General features: G+C 44.1%; 2 protein-coding genes across 5 annotated transcripts; one reads left to right on the forward strand and one right to left on the reverse strand.

Moving 5' to 3' along the window:
• Positions 1-1,291: 1,291 nt before the first annotated feature.
• LIG1 (DNA ligase 1) lies at positions 1,292-25,035 on the forward strand. 4 transcript variants are annotated; one of them, XM_066631054.1, is made up of 27 exons: positions 1,292-1,370; positions 2,732-2,889; positions 4,228-4,314; positions 5,262-5,418; positions 5,762-5,873; positions 7,042-7,149; positions 7,738-7,893; positions 11,689-11,803; positions 14,429-14,527; positions 15,178-15,234; positions 15,341-15,513; positions 16,026-16,192; positions 16,695-16,771; positions 17,063-17,154; positions 17,672-17,771; positions 18,369-18,454; positions 18,874-18,989; positions 19,067-19,162; positions 19,357-19,467; positions 19,828-19,899; positions 20,073-20,217; positions 20,341-20,423; positions 20,666-20,818; positions 21,155-21,208; positions 21,597-21,740; positions 24,069-24,161; positions 24,549-25,035. In XM_066631054.1, exons 2-27 carry the CDS (start codon positions 2,873-2,875, stop codon positions 24,624-24,626), a joined length of 2,748 nt encoding a protein of 915 aa, XP_066487151.1. In that variant the 5' UTR covers positions 1,292-1,370; positions 2,732-2,872; the 3' UTR covers positions 24,627-25,035. The 4 variants fall into 4 exon arrangements, with proteins under 4 accessions (XP_066487151.1, XP_066487150.1, XP_066487152.1 ...); XM_066631053.1 differs by having other exon boundaries at positions 1,321-1,389; XM_066631055.1 differs by having other exon boundaries at positions 1,321-1,389; positions 19,357-19,443.
• Positions 24,932-27,979, reverse strand: ATF5 (activating transcription factor 5). Its single transcript, XM_066631060.1, has 3 exons — positions 27,826-27,979; positions 26,682-26,960; positions 24,932-26,066 (listed from the first exon to the last, which is right to left on the reverse strand). The coding sequence occupies exons 2-3, from the start codon at positions 26,857-26,859 to the stop codon at positions 25,423-25,425; spliced, it is 822 nt and encodes a 273-aa protein (XP_066487157.1). The 5' UTR covers positions 26,860-26,960; positions 27,826-27,979; the 3' UTR covers positions 24,932-25,422.
• Position 27,980: the final 1 nt, after the last annotated feature.

A 27,980-nucleotide genomic window follows, 5' to 3' on the forward strand; every position in this document is an offset into this window, starting at 1 on the left:
TCTTTTCATTTTGAGGGTAAAACCCCTGAGTCAATGCCAAAGTTTTTGACACGTGTGACTCAAATCCAAACATATTTTCGTGACTTGAGTCCGAGTCTTGGCCGATCCCTGCTACTAAATTAGTCCAACCTCCTACTGCATGGCAGGACCCTCTGCATACTACCATCAGTGACTTGAACCATTTTGTATTTCATGTTTTCTAGGACAGGGATCTCGTTTCATACAGAGAGCGGAAGCTAGCATTCATGGTGCTTGCTGAGGGCCATTAAAGCAGATGATGGTCAGAAATAAGCCATCACATAGAAACTCATTAGCTGCAGATGACAAGAAGAGAAAGTGTGCAAATCTTGTTCATGTTTTCAAGATATGAGGAAGCCTAATTATCATGCTGGGGAGCCCAATTATAACGGGGGGGGGGGCGGATAAATTGCTTCTGGGGCTGCATTTGGCCTGCAGACCTTATGTTTGACACCCCTGATCTAGGAGGTCATAGCGGAAGGGCCTGTCTTCAAATCCAAGATTAAACACTGAAGCCATTAGGAGCAAAAAACACCCAATTCAGAAGTGTACCTGTGCAGTCTGAGCCTTAATCCCTCTCATTGTTACCATTAAACCCAGGCCCCTGTGGAGAAGGGTTTTTTGGTTTCGTTTTAAATGGTTAAATATTATGTGGTGACATTTGCACTAATAAAGAGCTGTACACGAGCAGTGACAGCTTTCTGCTCCGGCGACAGGCAGGCAACCATCAGGGTGATTGGGTGTCCTCTTTTTTAACCTAATGTCCTGGAAAATAACTTAAATGTCCTCCTTTTCCTGGTGAGTGAGTCCCGCAGGCAGTGCATAGCCTTGGAATTAATAAATTATAAGTGATATAGTTTTCAATAAGGAATATAGTGTTTCAATTAACCATGGGAAATCTGTGGTTTCATATGTGAGTGTTTTAGCTTTTATTTTGTCATGTCCCCCATTTTTCTGGGATGCTCTACAGTTTGGGATGCCTGGTCCTCCTTTGTAGTTAGGGCATCTGGTCACCCCAGGAATTCTAGTAATTCTGTGGTTAGGACATGGAATTCTTGCTTTCCAAGTCACAACACACAGAACTACATTTCCCAAAATGCTCCACAGAACAGCCACGCGGAGGATAGACACGTGACTCCAAGGCTTTCAAGCCACAATTAGACTACGTCTCCCGGCATGCTCACAGAACTGTGTGTCGGGGTGGCGAACGCTGAAAGGTTCCCAAAAACTACGTTTCCCAGCATCCTCAACGGCGTGACGTAGGACTCTCATCCATTGGTCATACAGTCAGACGTTGCGTTGGGTTTTCGCGCGAAAAAAAGAAAGGCTTGCGAAGGAGGGAGGGAGAGACGGTGAGGCTCGCGCGCGCAGGTAACGTCCCTCCCTCGTGCCCCCCCGCCCTCCTTCCTTGCAGGGGTCACTAAGGGAAACCGTTGGGACGGGGGACATTTTGGCGGGAAAGCTCGTTGCGTAGGAGGGCGCGAGGCGACAGAGAAGCCCCCTCCTGAGGAGGGGGCAGGGAAAATGGCGGGAACTCTGTGCTTCCCTCACCCCACCGCACCTCACCTCACCTGCCGTTGGGGGCGCCCCTCCCCCACCCGCCTCACCTGGCCGTTTCTGCCCCCTCACAAAGGGCTCTAAGGCTGCAGTCCTCAGCACAGCTCTACCTGGGAGAAAGTGCCATTGGGTACAGTGGGGCTTACTTCTGAGTAGACACGCCCAGGCTGGAGCTGTCAGTCCTCAGCACAGCTTTACAGGTTACCCTTTTTCATAGGTGCTAAATGAGAGAGCTCTAAGAGGACACACAAAAGGAAAATAAAATTCAGTTGAGGTGCTAAATGCTGTACTGTGCAAAAAACTCCTAATCCATGTTTGTGAGTGCACATATATAATTGTGTGCTAATAGTCATTCCTGAATGACATGTCATGTAGTGTTATGATCTTGTGTATATTGGGAAGGGTGTGTGTAATTGTACTTTATGTTTTAAACCAGGACTGGGTAAACTTTCAACTTTAGGGATCCTGGACCTTTAAGAATTATATAGAAGAGGGAATTTCAGCAGGTGCAGCTCCTCATCTGTGAGATGACAAGCTGCACCTGCTGAAATTCTCTCTCCTACGCAATTGTTAAAGGTCCAGTGTTCCTAAAGTTGAAAGTTTGCCCACCCCTATTAAACAAACCCAAGTTTCCTATGTCAGATCCTGTAATTGGGAAGAGACTATTCTTATTAATGGTGCCTATTCATCTTGATTTTCCATTTCCTTCCCAAGGCAGGAGGAGAGATTTTTTTTTTTCATTCTGCCTCTCTGGTACATGGAAATTACCATGCCTTTTCCCCTTTCATTTTTGTTTCTAGCCCATCACACAAAGCACAAGAACTTGAAGATGAGTAACAATTTAAAACAAGATTCTGATAAAATAACCGTTTAAATATAAATACGGTATCCTGAAGTAGATTGAAATTACCTCATACTTGCTAGAGCTTTAAACTCAACCTGGTGGTTGGCAACCTTTAGCATTCCCAGGTGGTCTCCCATCTAAGTACTAACCAGGCCTGACCCTGCTTAGCTTCTGGGATCAGACAAGATCGGGCATGTGTGGCGTAACAGTCAGCCTAGGCAAGATATTATAGTACTTTTGAAAGATGTTCAGATGCCTTTGTTGGATGCCTCAAATATATATCATTTGCTTCCTCTCTCCATTTTCTGTTAGCTGTGGCCTGTGAAAGAAAAGGAATTGACAGGAAACCCTGTTCCATGAATGCGAATTGTGCTCACCTTGCCCTGTGGAGTTGGCTAGCTGAGCTGTTACCCTGACAGCAGGTTCAGTGCCTCCTTTTTCCAAAGCTTCACGATGCAGAGCACCATACGGTAAGCACTGGTTTAAGATTTTGGAAGGTCTTCAGGGGTGGTGGGGCATGTGCATGTGTGTGAGAGAAACCAACATCTTGAGACTTTTTTTCTAGTATTTTCTGATGCCCAAATTACAGAAATTGGGGGTTTTGGAGGACCTGTTTGCTTGTGAAATACAGGCATGCCCCTGTATCCATGGGGGCTCCGTTCTGGAACCTCCTGTGGATACCTGAATCCGTCGACATGAGGGGATGCCTACCTGCACCCTCTAGAGGCGAAGGGAGCTCCCCTTGCCTCCGGAGGGTCTTCTGAGCCCTGGAGAAGCCACAGGCATTCATCTATGGCCTCTGCCGGACTCAGACTGAGCTTTACAATAAAAAAAGTCACTTCTGGTTTTTCCATAAAACTGGAAGTGACTTTTTAATGCCTTATAAGACATTAGGAAGCCTCTGGAAGGTGCATGGGGGAATGGTGCGGACCTGATCCGCAGATAAGTGAATCTGTGGGTACGGGATTTGCAGATATGGGAGGGCCCCTGTAATTTTTCAGGAGAAGAGTGATACAATTTTTAACACCAATGTTTAAACTAGAACTTTAATTTCTATTTTATTAAAAATAATTTCAATATTTGCAATATTTGGTAAATACATTAGCAAATGTAATATGTATACAAAAATGCTAATATATTCTTCCAAGCAATGTTTTGTCATTCTGCAGCCTGTTGAAGTAGAGAAACTGTAATGGTATCTTTCATATAGTTCTTTTTTCCTTCTAAGAATACAGGTTGAGCCTATTTATCTGCAGAATTTGCATCCATGAATCAGGCTCAGCACATGTCCCCTGAAGGCGAGCAGAGCTGTGCTCAGAGGATCTTCTGAGGGCTGTGGAGGCTGCGCACAGCCTCCACAGGCCTCAGAATGACCTCCAGAAATCCTAGAAAGGCACTTCTGGTTTTCGCTCAAAAACTGGAAGTGCCCTTCTAGGACCTCCGGAGGCTATTCTGAGACCCATGGAGGCTGTGCGCAGCCTCCATGGGCTTCAGAACAGCTCCAGATGCTTTGGAGCTCAGGGGACACCAAAATCCGCATGATTTGATATCACATGGAATTCGGTATTGACAATGGTTCCAGGAGCAGAACCCTTGTGAATAACAAGGGTCCATCTGTAGTTATTTCTTCTCTGGCTCTCATAATCTGTAGCTGCTTGGAATATTGGGGATGCAGTTCACTTTTTGAATGTGTTGGCTAGAAGGATTGATGTTTCACTAAAATTAAGACTATCCTTGCAAAAATAAGTAACTCTGCAACCCTGAGTAAGGGGGGGGACCCATATAATATTTTTTTTGTATCTGGGTAGATCATTCTTCCAGCCTTTAGCACGGACTAAGCTTGAGAAAGAGACAGCAGAGAAGGATCACCTGGAAGCAGATTGGACGCCAAAAAGGTGTGTGACCTTGGGGACATGCAATGGTGCATTGACAAAGTTGGGTCCTCTGAACTGCACCCCATTCCTATTTTTAATCCGTCCAGAAGTTCTTGGGATGCCAAACCTTGCACAGAATACTATTGTTCTACATAATGCAACCTGCTGATCTTTGGGGTACTTGAGACACAGACTTGCCTATGTGGTTAGAATTGCCCTCTGCTCTTTAACATTTTTGAGGTTTATTTCCTTGCTAAAAACATCAGAGAACGCTTAGAACTGCAGGTAAAACATTGTTTGGAATGTTCTGGTGCTGGAGAGGTTTCTTTAGGAATGGCTCAATGAGCAGGTTTTGCGTTCTTGCTGAGATCAAACAAGACTTCAGGGAGTGTAAAGCAGAATCCTTCACATTTCCTAATACAATTGATGTCATTAGTTGTATTTCCTCTCTTTTTGTCATCTCTTTGTATCACATACATAATCTGCCTTTGTTGTCATATTGAACTGTTTTTAGCATCAATATACAGTATCTTCTAAATGTACCATGTTTTTCCGAAAATAGGACTAATAATACAAGATAATAATTTTTGTACACGAATAAATGTAGTCTGTTGTACATGAATGACTGGATTGTTGTACATTAAAAAAAAAAAAAAAGACCTACCCCGAAAATAAGACCTAGCGTGTTTTTTTTGAGCCAAAAAAAAATGTGTCTTATTTTTGGGGAAACACGGTAGTGCTTCTTTCTTGCACTGCTTTTGTTGATAGCTTGTTGCAGTTTGCATTACATCCACTAAACTGTTTAGACAGTAAACAGTAATAGATGTTAACATTCTTTGGACTACAGTCTTACATTAAGGGTGATCAGTGCTTGTATATATTGGTGACCCTGTGTCTACGTAGGGAAAGGAGGAGCAGAAGAGTTAGGGTCCAGTAGCTTTGTTGCTAAGTGCTCTTTCTCATTTCAGAGAACCTGCAAAACGTGAACAATTGGTGAATAGCACAACTCTTAGCCCACATTCCTCAGTGAATCCTAAAAGCAAAAAAACTGCCCAGATTGTTAATGGTGAAGAGGACTCCGGGAAAACAGAAGAAAGGGATGCACAGGCAAGAGAAAACAAGCAGGTAGGTCATTTTCTGTTGCATCCTGATCTTTGATGAACCAGCCATACAGATATCTGTCCATCTTCCAACTCTGTAGTGCAGGTTTTCTTTTTACAGCCCTATGCCTTTTGCTGTAATTTGAGTATACAATTTATTCTAGTTAGGGTTTCCTTGCTGAGAACTATGCTTTGCAGATGCAAGCGCGACTACCTGGAAACTATTCCAAGTATCCTTTGTAGTACTTCCCTTCCCCCAGTAAGTTGTCCAGCATGATTTTCTTGTGTGTCCAGCCCAAGAAAGCAACATGTAGATCTGGGGCTGTTCCTTCTCTGCACCCCTTCACCTTGCAGCTCTGTGATTTTAGATATCTGATAGTGTTCCTGATCAGAATGTCCCTGAAAGTAGAATCTCTCCAAGCACCAGCCCAGCTGCTTCTAATTCACCCTCGCCCTCAAGCATCCCTCGTCGTAAAACTGGTAAGTATCCTGCCTTCTGGGTCCTGGGGTCAGCCAAAGCCTTTTAAAATCTCTTGTTGCACCTGAAAGTCAGGGGATATTGATCTAGCTACAGATTTACAGCTTTTTACATTTCTCCAATGGAACTTACTTAATAGCCTTGATTTTGAAGATGCTTTTTATAGGACTGGGTTAAGGTGTGTCCTTTGATTTGTCTAATGTTTGATCTATCTTAGTTTGCTCTTAGAAGACAAATAACCAAGGTGCCTGTCATGATGTTTGAGTTCCTTCATTAAGAACATAAGAACAGCCCCACTGGATCAGGCCATAGGCCCATCTAGTCCAGCTTCCTGTATCTCACAGCGGCCCACCAAATGCCCCAGGGAGCACACCAGATAACAAGAGACCTCATCCTGGTGCTCTCCCCTACATCTGGCATTCTGACTTAACCCATTCCTAAAATCAGGAGGTTGCGCATACACATCATGGCTTGTATTCCCCTGTACGTGACAGAAGTTGGTGAAATGGTAGCAGTGGGGCCTGCAACCTGCATTAGGATAATTTCTTCTGATACAGCAGGGCATGTTGAAAACAAAATGTGTTGAAAATATGCAGTACACATTTGATTTAAACTTCTGTAATAGCTTGATCACTTTATTAACCCATTTCTTCCCAGCCCACAGGTGTACACATCCCTATTGCATATGTCCAACATTGGGCAGAAATGGCTTAAGCGGAATTGCATGAGTTTTCAGCCTGCAGAATAATTGTAGTCTGGGATAAAGTATTGTATAAAGTAAAAAAAGTGGTTTTTACTCCTGGCTGTAAAGAATTTTCAAAATGTTAGCTCAGATGATATTATTTTTTCATAATATGAAAAAAATCCTTATGGAAAGTTCTCAGGCTAATGCCCTAAGGTATAATTTTATGGTCAGACAGCTATATAGTCAGGATCCATAGTTCCAGATTTAGGCTGCAATGCTATGCATACTTACCTGGGAGTAGATTTCATTGAGTTCAGCAGGACTTGCTTTTGAGTAGACATGCATAGGATTGTGCTGTCTGTTAAGTAAGGTGAATCAGATCTGCTTGAGTTCTTATTTCATATGAATGCAAGCCATAGTTTCATAACTATTAATTAACATGTAGTGCCAGCTTGGCTGTCAGTAAGACTTACCTCTGCCTTTAGCACGCAAGCAACTCGCCAAGCGTAAAGCAGAGGAAGGAATCAATGACACCAATGGCATTCAGGAGGATCCTTATGCCAAAAAATGGAAAGGAGATGATGCTGAAGATGGTGAGTGCTTTCAGGTCATGGGTTGAAAAGCTGGAGGAAGGGATAAGCATATAGTAATGAGAGACTAATGGCATAGGGACATGAGAGATTGAGTAGGGGTCAATGGGAATACCCTCTCCCTGAGTGAATGTCCCTCCCTGATTCTTGTCTAGCAAGATGATAAGAAGAATCTGGCTAGCCTAAGGCTGTCAGTAATCTCTTAAAGACTAACCTTTGCTTTGTACACTTTTTCATTTGCAAAGTGCCACTTCCCAACTTACTGTTCTTACATTTTTAGCAGGTGCATTACCAAGAACTTACAATATGTTAAGCACCCTTTGTACTAAATATATGGGGTAAAGACTGCTTTTGTTTTCCATACCTTCCTGAACTTTGAGTGCCATCAGTTTATCTAGACCTATGAGGCTCATACAGAGTTTCTCATATCTTGCTTTGCTGCAGGAATTTGTAATCCTCTTAGGTTCTGTGCCAAAGGGTCAGAAGCAAGCTTGCAGTAATTCCAGATTTGAAGTGTGGCTGTTTGTGTAAAAGAGGTCTAGGCAGGATCTTAAAATTCTCTTGCACATTTGGCTTCTGCTCCTTCTATAGGCTTGAAAAGAGAGCTGGATGAGAGGTCCATGGAAGTAGAAGAAACAAAAGATGACAATTCAAGGCTGGTAGAGCTTAAGACAGAAAAAGATGCAGAGGAAGAGAAGATGCTGACACTTACAAAGCCCTCTAGCAAGCCCATCTCTAGTTTTTTTGGTGAGAATGTCAGAGATGAACACACATATTCATACATAAATAGTGCTACAACAAATTTGTGTTGCATAGGAATCTGTTTTCAGTTAGACGTATTTTATGCTTCTACCTGGACTGTGCTACACGATCTGGGTTTTGGATTCTTGAAAATATGGGAATCTAAAGTATTGTCAGAAATGGTTTTAGAAAGAAATTGTTAAAATATGCGTGCAGGATTGCCAAAAAGCTTTGTTGTGTAGATGAAGGAATACCTTGTGTATGAATATTCTATAGCACAAAGGAAACAGGTGCAGGGAGTTCAGAGGACTAAGGGCCCAGTCCTATCCAACTTGCCAGCACCAGTGCAGCCGCAATACAGCCCTGAGATAAGGGAACAAATGTTCCCATACCTTGAGGAGGCCTCTGTGACTGCCTCCCCACCACAGGATGCAGTGTACACCCTATTGGCACAGCTACACCGGCACTGGAAAATTGGATAGGATTTGATCCTAAGTGAGTTATGGCCCACCCCTATCCAGGGCAGCATGCATGCTGTGGGTGGCCAGGAACCAGGCAGCGGCAGAGAGGTAAGGAATTTTATACTTGCCTACTCCACTGCTCCCTGGTCCTCAAAGGGCCTTCTTGGATCTATGTCTGCTTTTTTGCTGGCATAAATCCTAGTTGGTCCAAGTTGTGTCAGACCCAGGCTGGAGGCATAGTCTCTTGTATCGCAGTTGTGGTCTACCTGTAGGGCACTTTCCTTGCACGAGTTCTCTATAGAGGAGATCCTTTGGGATCCGGCCATCATCCATTCTCACAACATGACCGAGCCAACACAGGTGTCTCTGTTTCAGCAGTGCATACATGCTAGGGTTTCCAGCTCGTTCCAGGCTGCAACTAAATACTGTAATTATATGCTATGTGAACTAGCACTAATGACTAAAATCACTACATTAATCTGCCTACATGAACTTATGCAGTAAGTAAATCCATCTGTTATACAGCCATACTGTCAAATACCTGATTCCTTGCCAATGGGATCAGTATTTTACTTACTTTCTCAGGTTCCAGTTGAGTGAGTTATGATGAGTAAATACTGAGTTTGTTAGTTAACAAAAGTTAGAGCCCAATCCTGTGGTCCGCACCGCGCCTCCGTGGCGTGGACCACAGTTGCAAACGTGCTGTAAGGCACGTTCGCGGGGCTTTCCGCTGGAGCTGGCTCAGCTCTGGCCAGCACTGAGCCAACACGCGGCAGGTTCGCGCATTCCGCGGCTCGGCCGTGTCTGTGACCACAGGGCTGTGGAACGGGAAATGGGGGCGTGTCCGGGGGCATGGGGGAGGTGTTCTGGGGAGGGGGAGGCATGGCTGGGGGCGTGGGGGAGGTGTTTTGGGGTGGGGAGAAGCGAATCCGCAGAGCCAAGTTCCGCAGGATCCACGGTGCTCGGGCAGGGCTGCACCCCCTACACAAGCCAAACAAGTCACCACTAAAGTGAGTAGTCCCATTACGGGACTGCTTCCCTTACCCGGGGGAAGGGGACAAACATCCCCTTTTCCCGAGGAGCCTCCTGCGATAGCGCAGGAGACTGGATCCGGTGGGAGCCCTTTGTGGAGCTGCCGGCTTGAAGAATATTTCGTAGGTTAGGGCTGAAAGATGTTAGCAAAGAAGAGAAAAGTAGGTAAAGAATGTCATCGTGCATTTCAGGAAAAGTGGAAAAAGCCTTGAAAAAACAGCAGTTGTTCACAAGCGTCCATCTCATCAGTGAAGCAGCAGTTAAGGGAAGCTATATGATAGTTCACCAGCTAGCACTGGCATCAAAACCATTTTTCAGTGGAGAACTGATAAAGAAGTGCATGCTAATGAGTGCACAACTGATGCCCAGATAAACAACAAGAATTTGGTAGTATAAACCTTTCAGGAAACACAGTTGCTGAGAGAATTATTGATTTATCGCATGATCTTCACAGTCAGCTTTCTGAGAAAGTCGTCTCTTGTTCCCTTTTCGCTAGCAGTTGAAAGCACAGATATAACCGATGTGGCTCAGCTTGCAATTTTCATTCGTGGTGTTGATAAAGATATGCATATAACAGGAGTTTGTTGAATTGGTTCCAATGAAAGACACCACTACAGCCAGTGACCTGTTCAACAGTTTAATAGATGTTCTTGACAGATTGGATGTAGAGTGGAAGTGGGCTGTGCATGTGGCTACAGGTGGAACACTGCAAATTATAGAAAGCAAAGTTGGGGTAGTGAAAAAGTTGAAGGAGAAGCTGTTTCTTTGGAACACACTGCAAGAATGTTGTAATTTGTGTTGCATTTTGCACCAAGGATCCTTATGTAACAAAACTTTGAAGATGGGTAACATTATGGGTATGGTAACAAAGGCATTTAATTTTATACAAGCAGAAGGTCTTAACTGTAGGCAATTCAACAGCCTTCTGGGAAACACTGAAAGCTCTCACGGACTGCCATATCAAACCAACATTTGCTGGCTAAGTTGAAGGACAGTACTGAAATATTTTTATCAATCACATACTGCGATACGGGTGTTTATGGATATGAAGGGAAAGCCTGTATCAGAGTTACAGGACGATGGATGGCTCAAAGATCTTGCTTTTATGGTCAATATTATGGAACACCTGAATGGACTTAACATTAAGATACAAGGACAAAACAAACTAGTGACAGAACTTTATGACAGCATTTGCACTTTCCAGATTCAGCTTGAACTGTGGGGAAAGCAACTAGCAGAAAACAATCTGGTTATTTTCCAACTTTGAAGTCTCATCTAGCTAATATAAAATTACCTGTGGAAGTTCAAACAGAATAGTACACGATCAAAATTTCCACATTGCAATATGAATTTAATGGAAGATTTGCTGACTTCAAACATTTTGAGACTTTGCAATATTTCCAAACCTGTTTTCTTCAAATCCGCATGAAGTACCAGAAAAACTCCAGATGGAGGTAATTGATCTGCATCATGTTTTTATGATGAAAAATAGATCCAATTATGTTGGTGTTGGAAAATTTTATTGCTACACAAGTTCGGAATACCCCAAGTTGACAGATTTTACTGCAAGAATTTTGTCCATGTTTGGAACAATTTACATCTGTAAACAGCTGTTTTCTGTTACAAATATGAATATGTCAGAATATCATTCTCAATTCAGTGACACTCATTTGAATGGTGTTCTGAAGTTTGCCACTGCTCAGTCTCTTGCTCCAAACTTTGACGCTGTTGTCCAAGCTAAGTGGTGTCGGGCATCAGGAGGCAAGTAGCAAGATCAACTGCAAAAATGTCATGATACAAGAGTGATGTTTCTTCATAAATCTATATTTTATCATTTCAAAATTGCTTAGTTTTCAGTAACAGTAGTGCAAGGTTGTCAAACATACACCAGCTCTGGATTTTGCCTCGAGGTTGACTCCTGAAGTCTTTCCCATAACTGGATGTAGCCACAAGGCAGTGGAGGTTTGGGATCAGTTTTCCTTCTCTCAGATGAGCTGCCTTCCCAGGCTAACGAGTCCCATCTACCTGGTGGCTGTTTAGTCGCCTCTTACGACAAGTACAGCCAAACTGAGGGCCTATTCTTATCCCCAGCCCCCAGGATACAAATATGATATACAAAACCAGCCCAAAGTAGGCACCATGAATCAGATTTGGCCGTCTGTATGAAACAAGTTTGACATCCTTACTTTAAGCATTTCAGACTTTGTTCTGGTACCTTGGAGTTCGTGATAATTACACAAATTTGCACTTAAAATCATGAGTTGTAGCTCTATCCCATAAGGTAAGTGCCACATTTGTCCTTTTTTAGCCCCCAGAAGAACTTCTGTGAAGGCAGAAAAAAAGCAGGCACCTGTGACAGAAGAAAGTATACCTGTAGCAAAGAGCCATAAAGAAGACAATAGCAATGACAGTAGAACTGGCAGGTAAGTGATTGATTCCATCCAAGAAGTGTGTCCCATGATTATTTTGTGTTGCTGTGTTTCAAAGCCTACTTGAGAACAAGTACCATGGATCAATTTAAATGCCAATGTGTTTGGAAGCTTTTTGGGATCTGCTAAAACAAGCAGATTATTTGGAGGGAAGGTCAACAGTGGTGTTGTAGTACAGTGAGGAAAAAACTATTTTGTCTACAGAAGAGAAGTGTATAAATGGTAAAAAACATTTAATTTAAATGGTAAATATACTAGCCAGAAGGCCAGTATAGACATTGTATTAAGGCCTGACCAGCCCACCCCAACCATTAATAAGGAAAGGAGCAGCTGTAAGGAGCTTCTGCTCACTCAAGGAACATTCTCCTCCAGTCCAACTGCCTATTGTGACTGCAGAAGTCAAGGGTAGCACCCTATGCCATTGACCAAAGGGCTACTGCCTTGTGTGTGTGGAATGGGGGGGGCTGATTGATGGCTTTTGGGGGGAGTGTTGTTAATTTATGCAATTCATTGTAAGCTGCCCTAAGGACCATTTGTTTGAAAGACAGGGATTAAATCCTTCAAATATATGTAATACCTCAGCTCATTTTGATAAGGAGCTGCATGTAATGGATAAGAGCATTGCATAGCAGTTTAAAAATCCAGTCTGCTTTATTGGGCTGGATTAGGGGAGAGTTTTTAGTTGGGTAGAGTGAGAGAGAAAAGGAGGACATAGAAATACAGATATAACCTAATTATCGATTAATTTTTCACCTGTGGTTTTATCTCCTTGGGATGAGAAGGGCCCTTTAAATTAAAGGAAAAGACGTTTAACAATAGCCTGTTAAATAGTTAATGTGGGAGAGGGCAGCCAGCAGACAATCCATCAATCATTCTCTCTAGACCAGTGGTTCTCAAACTTCCCGGGGTAAGTTTGCGGGGACGGGCAGCAAAGCAGTCCCTAGAGTCGCACCCCTAAGGGGGTAGGGGGGCTATTTTTTCACAAACCATATGTGCTCCCAGGGTCCAGGGGGTGCGGGGAGCCCAGCGCAATGCTTGCAGGGCTCTCCGCAGTTTTTAAACAGTGAAAGTTCCAAGCGTGATGAAACCGGAAGTGGAATTTCTGGTTTTGTCACGTTTGAAACTTTCACTGTTTAAAAGCCGCGGAGAGCCCTGCAAGAGCTCCTGCAACAGAACCTTCCTGGATACCAGACTCAACCTGTAGAGACTTTTCAGTTATTAGGATTTACTCTTGGCTGTTCACATACGTCGGGATTACTGGTTAACAAGATAGTGTCCGTGTGTTTAAGTTTTCAATAATTAACAGGTTTTTTTAAGAACTTTGTCTCTTCCATGTATTCGATGTAAAATTATTGCCTGAACCTCTCTGCTAGGTCTTGACAAATAAATAATTATTATTTTGAACTGCCTAGGAGCCTCACACATGTTGTGAAAGTGGTTTTTAGAGCAAAAGCTGCAACTGAAAAAGAGGGGCTGGCAGGCAGCACTTTATAAATCTTCAATTAGATTTTAAATATCTGTAAAGAGGAATTGGCCTCCAGTTGGCTATCTACCCAGGATGGTGTAGCAGTTTGGGAGTTGGATTCAGACCTGGAAAATCCAGGTTCAAATCCTTGCTCAACCATGAAGTTTCCTGGGTGACCTTGGGCCTGTCTCTCAGACTCGCCTACCTCATAGTGTTGTTGTGAGGACAAAAGGAAGGAAGGAACCATTAGTTCATTGAAGGAAGGGTGGTATAAAAATGTGAAAAAAAATATACTGCCTGTATCAAAACAGAAGCAGCCATGCCCATCTTCTCTGCTTCTTGGGCAAGATATACATTCTGGATAGCTCTGTACTTTGGAAGTCTTATTTTTAGGAACAGCTAAATTATTGGTTAGTGTAATTTTTGACTACCATTGACACCACTAGTTACTAGTTTAAGTGGGATGTCTTCAAAATTCACAGCTTTCTTTGTTTTCTGCTCCACGTATGTGAATCTCTCCTTATAAGTAGCATAAGAAAAAGCTAGTAACTCCAAAGTAAATTGGATAGTAAATAAGTAAAGAGAGTATAGTGTGAACTATTATATTACTTCCTACTTTTAGAACCAGTTGGAGAATAGAAGTACAACTTGAGGAAGCAGTATGAGGGGAGGTAGGCTATTATGTGAGTCTGGGCCATGGCCCAACACATATTCTAAGTTCCTGTTCTTGTGTGATTTCAAGGTAGTTGGGATCTTCAGTATTACACAAGTCTTCATGAGATTCCGCAGCTAGAGGTTGGTCCCACCCCAGGATGGTTCTGGTTATATTATTTACTTCAATTTCTGCTTAGTGAGGCTAGCAATCTTATTTTTATTAACTTTGTTTGCCTAATAAATCACCATCTGAAACATTCTTGATCCAATCAGTTCTCTCCTTAAGACAAGCTTACAAATAGCTATTTGCCTGGGATAAGTGGGAATTAGCTTCAGGAGACCAGGAAAGGAAACTTTTCCAAATAGGATATGAGTGAATTCTTCTAAACCCACAAGTTGCCACCAGTGACTTACATTGGTATGATAAGTGTGAACAAGAGGGATAGTAACCTTTAGTGCTATTTTGCTGACATCAACAAAGCTACCACTTTCTTTTATAGTTCTCACAAGCCATCTGTTGCACTTGACCCTGCAGAATACAACCCTTCAAAGGGCAACTATCATCCTGTGCATGATGCTTGCTGGGATCCTGGCCAAAGGTGAGGTGGTACTTCTGTCTGGCATAAGGTTGTTATGACTCACCTGTATTCTCCCTTATTACCGTAGGACTTGGGGGCATATCTGCATTGCCTACTGCAAGTCATTTTTGTTCAGATTTTGACCATGGAATCATAGCGTTGAAAGCGATGGTATTTATTGATAATCTCATTTGTCTTTTGCCTTAAGATCTTGCATTTCAGTACTGTGAAGTATTCAGTGTGTGGATAGCAATTGTATTTTTCCCCTCAAGCTTTACTTACCTGGATTCCTATTTAGAACTCAAAATGATTACTAAAACTATCCTGAAAATTCTAACTCTACTTCCATTTAGTGTTGGGAAAAGGAGAGGCTTCGCTTTCAGAGGGTGAGGGAATGACTTTTTCCTGCAGTGTGCCTTGGCTCACTTGTTTCAATCGCTGGCTCCCTCCTCTCTGCTTATGGTACTCCATGTTCTAAATCTGTAGGAGGTGCATGGGCTTTGATCCTGCCTAGATCTAACAAGAGATTAGACTAGATGGCTTTCCAAACTCTGCTTCTGTTACTATATTCCACTCCGAGGACTAAACAATACAATTCATTTGGTTTGGTGATTCATTTGGTTTGACTGCATGGCTCTAAACTGCTGTATTGTCTTCTTTCCCCTCCCCAGAGTGCCATACTTGGCTGTGGCCCGTACATTTGAATGGATTGAGGAAGAATCTGCCCGGTAAGTTGATTTACAAGAATGTACAGAATGAATGGGAAGCTGGGAGAAGGTAACATTTTATCCTGTTGCAAAATCTGTTCAAAACCCTACTGCTCTTTCTTTCCAGGCTGAAAATCATAGAGACCCTGAGTAACCTTTTCCGGTCTGTGATTGCCCTAACTCCAGAAGACCTATTGCCTTGTGTCTACCTCTGTCTCAATCGGCTAGGTCCAGCCTATGAAGGCTTAGAACTGGGTATAGGCAAAACTATCCTCATGAAAGCCTTGGCTCAGGCCACCGGTGAGTTTGCCCATTTGCTGCCACAGCAGATTAAGACATTGCCAGGCAATCCCCACCAATAAGACAAATAATAACAGATACATAATGATAGAGGATGTCTCAATCCTTAGCTGAAAGATGAAAATGGCTCGCTTGATATGTATCTGCCGAACCAGGTTTGGTTGTCAGAACCATCTCTTCAACTTGCATGCTTCTTCACCCTCTTTCTTTCTGTTGTGCCCTCTAATTCCCTTCTTCATTTCCTGATTCAAACCTCTTCCAATTGGTTTCTAATTCTAGTTTGGAGGCAAATTGTGATTTGCCCAAACCAGGAAGTAAGGGATGAAATTAAAGCACATGGGGGATGGAGGGGAAGAAGCATGCAAACTGAGGGTCCAGTCCCTATTAACCAAATACTGTTTGGTTGTTATATGTGAAGAAAAGCAAAGTTAAGAATATATACATGATAGAATATTTGAGATGGACCTTATTTGCATGGTTAATGACCATGTGCTTCTTCCTTTCCTCTACAGGCCGGCAGCTAGACCAGATCAAGGCAGAGGCAGCAGAGAAAGGGGACCTGGGTGTGGTTGCTGAGAATAGCCGGACCACCCAAGGCATCATGTTTGCCCCACCGAAGCTTAGTGCTGCGACTGTCTTTGGCAAACTGCAGGCAATTGGGCGCATGACAGGAAGCTCTGTAAGTAAGGAGTGAGTGACCAGGGATGGTCAGGGAACAGAGTCAAGAGTGACATTGGGCTGTCAGGGAATAGGGACAGACTGAAGTAAGATAAGTTCAGTAGGTTTCTCCTCTGTGAAAATGTTCATTGTATCCTATATTTAATTGGACAATGTGTATGATGCGATTCTCTCCCCCCAAGGCAGGTCAAGGATGGGGGGCATAGTATAAGGATCCTCAGATCAAGCTGATTGGTTTTTCTCCATTCTCTGACATTTCTCACTACACAGTTCTTTCAAAGTACTTTGTGGTGTCCCTAAAGGAAACAAGACTGTGGTAATACTTGGGGGTAGAGATTGTAAAGGCATTTGCTTGACAACTCATGAGGCTCTCTGGGGAGAGCCTGTTATTGTGAGCTAGTTGTTATTCTCTAGCAGTAGAAAGAGTTTCTGCAGCATGTGTTAAGCTTCCCTAATCCCTCAAGATATGTTCCTGTACTCACTCCCATTTCTGCCCCCTTCAGTCCATGAACAAGAAGATTGACATTATCAAGGCCTTGTTTGTTGCTTGTCGCCACTCAGAGGCACGCTATGTTGCTCGGTGAGTGTGAATCCCTTCTTCCCCCCCAGTGTGGAACCTCTGAATTTCCACAACCTTTTATCTCTGTATTTGTGTATGTATTTGCCTTACAACCACCAAAGATTTCCTTAAAACTGTACTATAATAGTTTTTCTAGCATCCATTGGCTTAATGCCAATACATAGCATTTTGTCAGTTCCTACTTACAGTCCCCTTCCTCCAATAAGCATCAATCTGTGTCTACCAAATGTTTTCCTGTATCTCTACACTTCAGATTTTCAGTGTTATGATAAAATACTTTGTGTATTGCAGATCGTTGGAAGGGAAACTGCGGATCGGGTTAGCAGAACAGTCTGTCTTGTCTGCCCTAGCTCAGGCAGCATCACTCACTCCTCCAGGACAAAGTGAGTTCAGGGGAATGATAGTGATACAGGTTTGGGGGGAGAGGATGGTTAGTGAATATACTGCCAGTCTAATGCAAAATGTTGGTTGTGAAAGCATGATACTTAGTTGCTGTGTGCAGAGGTGTGTATGAAGTATGTCTTTGAAAAGAGTAAGTATTCTGCAATTAGCCAGAACCTATGTAAATATTCATAGTTCCCAAGTTGAGATCTGAGGAATTTGAGGACTTGGATGGCAGAGAATAAGCAGAAGTAGATGGGGCTTTCTTAGCTATTGGGACAGGAAGTAGTAGCCATCCTGAGCTCCTTCCAGATAATGGCTATGTTTTCAAACCTGCATGGTAACTAGAAACTTGCCTTTTCCTCTTTAAGTGAAAGCTGGGAGTTTTAAAGTATTCAGCCTAGGTGCTTGCATGGTGGAAACATGATCACGCAAAATAGGCTCTTTGCAGCCACAGGGGCTCTAACATTGTATATCCAAAGGAAATGATGACTTATGTTGTTTTTTTCTCTACTATAGAATTCCCCCCTGAAGTTCTAGATGCAGCTAAAGGCAAGTCTAGTGAGGTGCGCAAAGCCTGGCTGGAGGAGAGAGCCCTGATTGTTAAACAGGCCTTTTGGTGAGTAACATTCTGCTTAATGATGTGGCCATGTCTTTTTTTCCCCCATCTGTTCCAGCTCTTTGTTTTCAGAGACTACAACAGTTAGAGCCACAGAGTGTGGATGTCTCAAAGACTCTTGTGACCTTTTGGTCCTAAGCAATGTGTGTTCAGGCAAAGAAAGCAGCCCAGATAGAAAATCTGTATCACTTGTCAGAGTGAGGGTTTCAGTGGGTGGGAAAGAAGTGCTCTCATTTTGTCATCTGGTCTTGTATGCCAACCATAAGTTGTCCTTTATTGCGCTCAGCCCACTTCACCCCACCTGATGCCTAATAACTTCCTTTCCATGCCTTTTTGTAAGGTAAGCAAGCCAAGATACTTGTTGAATCTTGTTATGCTGCGATTTCCCCCACATTCATTCCCTCCCGCAACCTATATTCTGACAGAACTTCTTGTAAGGATGAGATAATTGGTGCTAGAGAAGCCAGATGGTAGGCTTAGGCTGCATGGCAGAAGTACTTGTTTGAAGCTCTTCGGAGTTAGCAGCCTTGGGTCATGAGCCATAGCAATCAACTTTTGCAGAGTCACTCTGGTTTATTTAGTTTATTTTGTTTTCAGTGAGCTACCAAATTATGACACCATTGTGTCTGTCCTCCTGGAGCATGGTGTGGAGAGCCTGCCTCAGCACTGCAAGATCACACCAGGTATCTGCAGCATTTTGGGAGTGGAGGCCAATTGATACAACAAGCATGTCTTCAGAATTTTTTGCAGTTCTGCGAGTACAGGGATATCTATAAAATATTACTCATTGCAAAATATGCATTTGTGAGAGCTTTGTACTGCTTTTCTTTCCTCCTTTTTATTTCTAGCCCTTCACCCCTACTGTGGATGTATATTTAAATATAGGCATCCTCTTTAAAAAAAACTCCACAGTTTAGGAGGTGGCTCTTCCATTTCCTGCATTACTATTTGTCTTGTCACTTGCCCCTAACTAATTGCTATCTCTCCCTTATCTCTCCTCCCCTTTACCATGATGTTTTTTGCATGCATGCACAAATTTGAGTTTTAGCAAGTATATAGAGGTTTGTGCATAATCAGCAGCTTTGTTTACCTTTCCTCATAGGAATCCCCCTAAAGCCCATGCTGGCCCACCCAACCAAGGGCATTGGGGAAGTATTGAAACGCTTTGAGGAGGCAGCTTTCACCTGTGAATACAAGTACGATGGGGAACGAGCACAGGTAAGGGTATGTGATTTGGGTTTAAAAAATGGGATCCCCCTTCTGTTTATTGTCCAATTCTCTTTTCTTCCTTGTAGATCCACATCCTGGAGAATGGGGAGGTGCATATCTATAGCCGGAACCAAGAGAACAACACAACCAAGTACCCTGACATTGTCGGCCGTATCCCCAAGGTGCAGAAGTGTTTGGAACTGTGGGGTGAAGGTAGGGCAGAGCATGAAGGGAACTGAAAGTAGTGCCATGTTTGCTAGTATAGCAGCATCTCCATATTGATTGAGCTCTGTGTGTGATTAGTTTGGTGAGTACCGAGGCTGGGACTTTGCTGCAATGGGAGGCTCATCTCAACTGTACTAATTCCCTCATACAGGTGAAAAAGAGCACTGTGCAGTCGTGTATCCTGGATGCAGAGGCTGTGGCCTGGGATCCCAATTCCAAACAGATCCAGCCCTTCCAGGTACTGACTACCCGCAAACGTAAGGTGAGTTGTTGCTAAACTGCTTTACATAACCTTTTCTTGACTTGGGATCACCTTGCTTGCTCCTCACCTTTGATTGGGGGACACCACAGTTAGTGAGATGGAGTGATCTGGTGAGGTTAGGTGAGGCTATTGTGTGGTGCACATTGGTTGCTTTGAGAACAGAATTACCAAGGCCATAAACAAATTGGAATGCACGTGAAAGAAATTTCACTTTGTTAGCTGCTGTTAGTGTGCAAAAGACATCTGAGAAAGACCCAAGCCAATAAGCTAAAATGTTTTAGAGAACCAAAGCAGAACTTTGACTTCTCATATTCAAAATATCTTCTGTCCCCTTTTACCCAAATCCACAATTGTTCCCAGGGCGTGGATGCTGCAGATATCCAAGTGCAGGTGTGTGTGTATGCATTCGACTTGCTCTACCTCAACGGGCAGGTAAGTATTCTTTCTATAACTTTGTTTGGTCTTTTAATTAAAATATTGCTCCCAGTCCTGCACTGTTCTATTTTTTCCCCCTCTGCTGTTCTGCATCTTCATAACTCCACTGGGGAGTTAGATACTGTTCTGTGCCTGCCCTTATTAAAATGTGCAATTATGTATCCCTCCAGTCTCTGGTCCGAGAACCACTGTCGATGCGCCGGTCCTTGCTGCACAGTTCCTTCACCGAGGTTGAGGGCCAGTTCCTCTTTGCCACCTCCATGGACACTAGTAACACTGATGAGATAGCAGAGTTCCTAGAGCGCTCCATCAAAGGTAATGCGGCAGTGAGAGCTCAGCTCAGCTTTGATGAGCCCTGAAATGTGATTAGTTCCAGTCATACTGTGAATCCCCAAATGTGTGGTGGGATGAAATAATAAGTGGTTTGTCTCCATCCAGACTCATGTGAGGGGCTAATGGTGAAAACCCTGGAAGTGGATGCCACGTATGAAATTGCAAAGAGATCTCACAATTGGCTGAAGGTGAGAACTGAATGGCTCATTACCTGCCATAAGGGAGTTGCTTGAGTGAACTGCTGAGAGAGGGTTAGAATCAGTGTTCCTTCTTGTTTTGGGGGGAGATGGCACTGTACCCTTTTAACTCCAACCAAAGTCTGGGTAGCCCTGAACACACATTTGTTGCCTAGATATCCTATGTGTCTGAGGACAAATAACTCCATTTATAGTACTTTCTCCCATGCATGTTGCTGTGTTTCACATCCCAGCTTAAAAAAGATTACCTGGAGGGTGTTGGAGACACACTGGACCTGGTGGTGATTGGTGCCTACCTAGGCAAGGGCAAGCGTGCAGGAACATATGGAGGCTTTCTCCTCGCCTGTTATGAGAAGGAAAGTGAGGAATTTCAGAGCATCTGCAAGGTAAGGCATCCTCAGCCTTACATCTACCTTTCAGGATACTTGGCCCTGTCTTGGGTTTGAGGCAGCATCAAATACATTTCGCCTGATCAGGATTTGCAAACATATGGCTTCTACAGTTGATAACATTTAATTATGACTTGAAGGCTTCAAGAGGAAAGGATGGATGGAAGTGACTTACAGGAATATACGGGTTGTAGAGTGTGGAGGAGTGAAATTAGTGAATCTTGCACATACTGCATTATGCTGAGGCAGAGTATTTGCCAGCCCTGCTAGCTAACATTTCTGATAGCAAATAGCCATTTGATTTCTAACATCCCTGCCCTCCTCTGCTCTTAGATTGGCACTGGATTCTCAGATGAGGACCTGGAGAAACTCTATATTTCCCTCAAGGTAGGAACTTCACACCAGGCATTCTGTAAACTGTCCTCTTCTCCTGGGTATGGAATAGCATGGAGCAGATGCACTCTTCCCCTCTAGTGATATGCCTGCACTTGGACATTGGCCCTCTGCTCTGTAGACTGAAGTAAGGAATGACAGAGAAAAAGGAAGCCCCACCTACTTAGGTCTGGCGTTCTGCATTAGCCCATTAGTACTTAATCCTGTGCAAGAGTTAAGAATCGATCATCAGTGTTCTGGCCTCCTGCCCAGAAGGTGGAAACCTACCTAGCCACAACTGACAATCAGAAGAGAATGAGTTATGTTAGAAGAGCCGTCAATTCACTGTCTCCCCTAGCCAAGTCTCTTTTGCAAATACCTGATCCTATTCTCTATATTGCAGGATCATGTAATTCCACAGCCACGCCCATACTATCGGTGGGGTGGAACTGCTGAACCTGATCACTGGCTGGAGGCCCAGCACGTTTGGGAGGTGAAGTGTGCTGATCTATCCATTTCTCCTGTTCACAAAGCAGCCACTGGTTTGGTGAGTGAATAATGGGCCAGAAAAAAGGGGTACATGTGTGGACAGAATTAATGCACTAAAAACCACAAAATGTTCTGCAGGATAAATGTACATAGGCATACTTACCTACATTTTTAAATTGTGCGCCATTACATTAACTACTTTTTATTCATATTACAGTTCTAACTGCGGGAACACTGAGTCTTGAATAGGCTGTAACTCCTTGGGACAGACTTTGAGATCCCAGTACAGTATTCTATGAAACCATTTATTTCAGCATGCTATGGATACAAAAAAGCGATTAGTGTTAAGATATGTTAGTGTATAGCAAACTGAAGATGAAAATACCAAAAATGTTGTCCTGATAGCCACTGATCAAATACTGACTGATTTTGAATGCATTCGGTCATCATATTTGTGTATAATTAGGAATACCTCTTTAACTTTTGAAATACGTATTTCTATGTAGGTTTACAAAATATTACTGTAATGCAGTGGTTCTCAAACTGGTGGGTCACAACCCACCAGTTTGTGTAATGCTTCCCCCGTCCCTTTAAGGTGTGAGGGAAGAGGAGGGAGGCAGCAACGCGATCCCCAGGATTACATCACTAAGGGGGGGCAAGGGAGCCCCCACAGTACTCCCTGACTCTTGGAATCTGCAATAAAAGCAGGCGCAAAGTACCTCCTGCAAAATGGAAGTGCTTTGCACCCACTTTTACTGAAGATTCCAAGAGTTGGGGAGAGCTGCGCAGGGTTCCCCGCACCTACTGCAGTCCTACTTCATTCACAGTAAGTCTGATGCGCCCCCCCTTAGTGATGCGATCTCTGGCCCCTCCCCCACAAGAATTTACTAAGGGAGTAAAGCTCCCTCAACATTTGAGAAATGCTGCTGTAACCATTTTGCAGAGTACATGAAAATTTAGATTGCAGAGCAGTTTGTATTTAAACCTCGTTGTTAATTACTATTCATCTATCTATTATTCATATCTGTCTACTTAACAAAGGACTAATAGGCATTTGTGTCACCAAAAGTACTAATAAAGACTAGGCTCCAAGATACTGAGAGAGCTAAATCTTGTTGGGTATTTCCCCATGGTTCTGAGTATTTAAAGTTGGGTAATCTTCTAGGCATTGCTGGTTAACAGATTTGACTTTTGCTAATCATTTTGTCTTCAGTGTCACTGACAGTACTTAAAGGATGTTATTCCAAAGCTTCGCATAAGTTCCTCATTTCTCGCAGACATTATGAACTTCTCTCATTACCTTTTGAAAGGCTAGTTGAGTTTTGTTGGTATTCCATCTTAGTGAATTTCCATCTGGATTTCACCACTCTATTATCGAATGGTGGCTCTTCAGTGGTAATTCACAAATGGCTGTCAAAATTAGGGTAAATTTCATTTATATAAACAGTATATTCTATCAGAATTATCTGGTGTAAAAGTATAGATTGTATGTTTGTGCTGTCGTATATCCTGGTTTATAATCTGACTGTTCTTGTAAGTGTATTCATTCCATTACAATTTGCAAATAATATAGATGTAGCTAATGGCCCAACATAAACCTTTATTCAACATCTCTAATACCTGCTGGAATTTAGTTATTATCACCTATATATTATATACTTGAACAATTCATATCAAATTGCAATGGCCCTATGCAGTCGTAAACTACTTTTTCAGTTCCAGATCATTGGTGTTTTGTGTGTTCGTTAGGCACTTTCCCATGCACACACAACCTATACTTGTGTATGCTTACGTTGGTAAAGACATCCAAAGCTCTCTTCATCGCAATGTTTTGAAGTGGGCACAAGAGGCTGTGGCCTAGTTGTGAGTGAAACGGGCAAATGGTTAATTGGAAGACCCAAATTCTTTCACATCTGAAGTCTCAGATTGCAAAATATGCTAGTGAGGAAACAGGCAGGAGCCTTTGAGGCAACATGTTCAGTATCCGATGTCTTTCCCCCTGCTAACACAGCACTTAACATTCTGTAACTAGGCTTTGTTTGCAGCTTTCTGTCAAAGTTTAGAAGTGCAAGGGCTGGCAAGCCAGGTTGATGACTGCACTATCAAGGGAAACATATGGAGGGTTCTTGTGTAACTACACTTGTAAAAACCTCATTGAAAAATAGGGTTTGTGGTCTGCCTGCCAGTGTAAACAACCTTGAGTCTATGAAAGGCAGTATATAAATACTGTAATATATAACTACCTGTGGCCCCCCAAATCACATCTGTTCACATGGGGTGTTGGCAGAAAAATGCCTTGTGTTTACAGCCATCCGTTATGGTGAATGGGGGAGTGAACACTAGGTGCCTAGCCAATCTTATTGACTAAATTGTCCTTTCACTACAGGTGGATGAGGAAAAGGGCATCTCCCTTCGCTTCCCCAGATTTCTGCGTATTCGAGACGATAAGAAACCAGAGGAGGCCACTGCTAGCACACAGGTATGGAGGTGACAGATCATGTATGTGAATAGGATTGCAGGGATGAGGAGCCAATCAATTACTATCAGTTAACAGCCATCTGTACAGAGCTTAACCTCCTGTACTGTTCCGATGATGCCTCCTGACAAGCTAAAAGAGTGTGACAGAGGTTATCACCACCTTAGCCCAGCTGAGGGCTGCACAAGATTGGCCTTCATTTCAAAAATACTTAAAACTAATAGTTTAGGGGTATTAAGAAACCTGTTCTCTCTGAGACCTTCTGCAAGTTAAGAGAAACAAAGAAACTGAAGGATAATGAAAAGAGCCAGAAAGAGAGCTGGGTAGCAGACTGCAGGTTTAGTATGATGGGAACAGCCGTAACTAATATGTGTGTTTCTCTGTGTGCAGGTAGCAGAGCTGTACCGGAAGCAGCAGCAGATCCAGAACCAGCAGCCAGTGGAAAAAGGAGATGACGATTTCTACTAACAATGTTGTTTGGTTGGACAAAATATCTTTGTCTCAATCTCTTTCATGTCAAGTTGGAACTGTCATACCTTTTTCAGGCTTATGCATCCACCCCACCCACTTGTGGTACTTGGGTAGAGAGAGTGTGCTGAAGCTGGGTGTTACCATTGCTGGTACTAGGCAATTATACCCTGCTGCCCTCTCTGTGCCTCCTGTGATTGGCAAGTGGAGTTGGTGATTAGTCTGTTATTAAATCCTGATGCTTTATGGTTACTGCCTAGATGGCTTGAGGTGCTTTGCTTGGACTCACACTATGACTCATAGCAGGTGTTTAAAACAAATGTTTATTGGTGTATAACTGAAAATAGGTAGCTCAAGAAAGAAGTGCTATGAAGTGTACATACAAAAAAAGCCATATCACAGCTTTCAACCTGCATCTGGTACCTGATTTATTTGGGGGGAAGGGGTGAGCAAGAGATGTACTAACCTGAAACAATCTACCTCAGAAATCCCTCACCTACTGCCAAAAAAAGACAAGACTTGGGCCTATCCTACCTCAGCCACCCTGAAGTCTTCCAAATGGAAACCCCCTCAACCACTTGTCCTGACCTATGTAGAGTCCAACAGCCCCACTTGACTCTGAATCCATCTTGTACAGTTCATCTAGGCCCTAACCTCCAAAGTGTCTTATAGCCTACTAATTCCCAACACTTCCCAAGCTTTTCTTCCTACATCCTTCCTCTGTTTTTATCTACAGCCAGCATTTCCTTGCTCTTCCTATATGGGAAGAGAGGCCTTAGAGGTGCAGTTCCCTGCCCTAAGGGGTGGTGCGCAGGCGCTGACTCCGTGCCTTGTAGACCTCAATAAGCAGGTCTTTGACATACTGGATCTCTCTCTCAATTGACTCTGCTTTCTCGCGCAGCTCACGGTTCCGTGCCTCCAGGGTCTGGCACTCGTCCCCCAGTGCTTCATGTTCAGCTCGTTTGCGCTGACGGTACCTCAGGGCTGCTGTTTTGTTCTGGTCCCGCTTTTTCTGGCGCCGGTCTCCCTTGGGTGCTTGGGCAGGAGGCCGCTGTACTGGGACATTTACTTCATGGCCTTGTAGGGGAAACTCAGCAGGTGCATCTCTACCATATAGCTCCAGCAACTCCAAGCAGCTTGAATCCAAGGTCTGCAGGGGAGCAGGTGCGCTGTGGTGGTCCAGGGGTTGGAAACCATCGCCAAAGGGGAAGTGGAAATTCCCAGTGGAGGGAGGGGTACTGGGTGCTACCTGGTCTGGTGAGAGTGACTCCTCCAAAAAATAATCCTCCATCTGCTCCAACTCTTTCTTGAGTAGCGAGGCCATAGCCTCCAGGTCCGGAGCAGGAGGGGAGGGCAATGAGAGTGGTGAGGGCTCCCCGGACACACTCAGGAGCGTGGCCAGATCTGTGCGCTCCGTCATCCAGTCTGAGAAGCCATCTCCTGCGGATAAGCAGGAGCAGAGTCAGCAACAGGCAGCCACACAAGGGCCTACAGACAGCCAAAACTGATCAACATGCAGACCTTGAGAATGGGTATCGCGGGAGCTAAGAACTTTTCTAAACTAGGCCATGATTCCAGGGCATCTATTGGTAGATACAGAATATTCTGGAAAGGGGTATGTATGTATGTAAAAGCACAAGGTAAATGGAAACAGAATATGGAGTAATCATCACTCAAGTGATTTAGGGAGGGGTGAAAATTTTATCCAGTGTTGCATTGGTTTGGAGACAGGCATAGATAACTTCTCCACAACCATGAGAGTCTTAAAAAAAAGTCAGACATGGCATGAGGGATATTTCTGTGAAGAGTGTATGAGATCTGAAGGGGCATAAGATGTTATGAATCTATACAGATCTATTTGATTAGCCAACAGTCTGGTTTGCAGTAGTTACATTACTGACTCTTAGAACTATCATAATTCAATGCAAATGATAGTTTGTATGTATTGGTTGGTCAATAACCCTGGTGGAGAGAGAGGGCAGCCATCCTGCTGTACTAGGGCCCAGCCCATCAATCATTCCTTGACAGGCCTCCTGTCCATCTTACTGCATTTACCTGTCAATAGCGGGCGCTCCACACTGAGGGCAAAGCCTTCATCCACAGGTCCGGCTAGCAACTCACAGTGACCGGCGTGGGGTGGCCGGTGCTTGAGCAGCTCCGGCCTGTAGGAGATGGTGCTAGCTGGGAGCATGGTCAGGTCCAGGTCCAGGGTCAGAGCTGCCAAGAGGGACATCGTAGCAGCAGCCGTTCAGGTTGGATGCAGGATTGATGTGTAGCAGGCGAGGAGGTTCTGGGCTCCTGCGGGCAGGGATAGCGGTGGTGGCAAAAAGTGACCTGGAGGAGGAAGGAAATACAAAGCCAGGTCAGGAATCAATTTCATTTCTCAGCAGAATCTGACAGCAAAGAGGAGGCCTGATTCCTCCTTACTTAGTGGCAGGTTTAGCTTACCCCATGATCCAGATACTTTTGCTCTCTTCTACCAAGAGGGCCAGGCTGTCACAATAGGCTTTTGTAGGGCAGGGTAAGGCCATTGTGGCAGCACAAAGAGGCCTCCTTAGCCTCATTCTTCCCTTATCCCAGCTGGCCTTAGCGTAGGTGTTATCCAGATGGGCAAGAAGCGATGGCTTGGTTGGTGCTCCTTTTAAACTCGATTCTTTCGGCAAAGTGTTCTTGGGCTGGTTCTCTCTCTGCTGCGCAAATGGCAACCCGCGATGCGGAAGAGAAACTCCCCTCCCCGAGAGTCGGTGTCAGTGTGGCAGCAACACCTGAGCAGCCGCGCCCCCTTCTCTATCTTCAGCCGGCGTCTGGGCGGAGAGTCGCTGGGACCGCACAGCGGCGCGTCCCAAGGGTGCTTGACACATGATGCATCGCCCCAGAGGCGCCTGCGGAATCATCCAGCCCCGAAATGGGAGGGAGAGTGCAACAGCAGTCGTTGATGTGCTGCAGCTGCTCATCCAACCCACTCTGGAGGAGCCTGGAGGCAGTGATTGCGAAGCTCTCTTTTCCTTCCCACCCCCGCTAGTTTTTTCCCTGTTGTAGCCGCAGTCTCTGCCCCGGCTGGCATCCAAGACCGCCTGGCGCGCACACGCCCCCCTTCTCCTCTCCCTTCTCCCCTAGATGGGGAAGGTGGATAGAAAGGTGGGATGAGATCCTGCTGCGCACTAGTAACACACACACACTCGCCCCCCCCCCTACTCACTCCATCTTGCTGGTCTTGTTGGGCAGCGTGCAAGACACGCTCGCTGGCTCCGAGATCCGCGCAGCACTAGAAAGCCATGTCCTCGAGTTCGCCCGTGCACCTCTGCTGACTATTCACTTGTGTCTGGGTCGAGAAAGGAATGAGTCACAGCCGGG

Source organism: Tiliqua scincoides, chromosome 5 (genome assembly GCF_035046505.1).
Source record: "Tiliqua scincoides isolate rTilSci1 chromosome 5, rTilSci1.hap2, whole genome shotgun sequence".
Taxonomy (NCBI): Eukaryota; Metazoa; Chordata; class Lepidosauria; order Squamata; family Scincidae; genus Tiliqua; species Tiliqua scincoides.

Bases quoted from the DNA above. Each gene is read 5' to 3' on its own strand.
- LIG1 (XM_066631054.1), top strand. The intron at 14,528-15,177 runs GTGAGGTGGTAC...TCCCCTCCCCAG, and splicing joins TGCTGGGATCCTGGCCAAAG to AGTGCCATACTTGGCTGTGG. The intron at 20,424-20,665 runs GTGAGAACTGAA...TTCACATCCCAG, and splicing joins GATCTCACAATTGGCTGAAG to CTTAAAAAAGATTACCTGGA.
- ATF5 (XM_066631060.1), bottom strand. From the start codon at position 26,859: ATGTCCCTCTTGGCAGCTCTGACCCTGGACCTGGACCTGACCATGCTC. The intron at 26,067-26,681 runs GTAAATGCAGTA...GCTTATCCGCAG, and splicing joins GGAGCGCCCGCTATTGACAG to GAGATGGCTTCTCAGACTGG.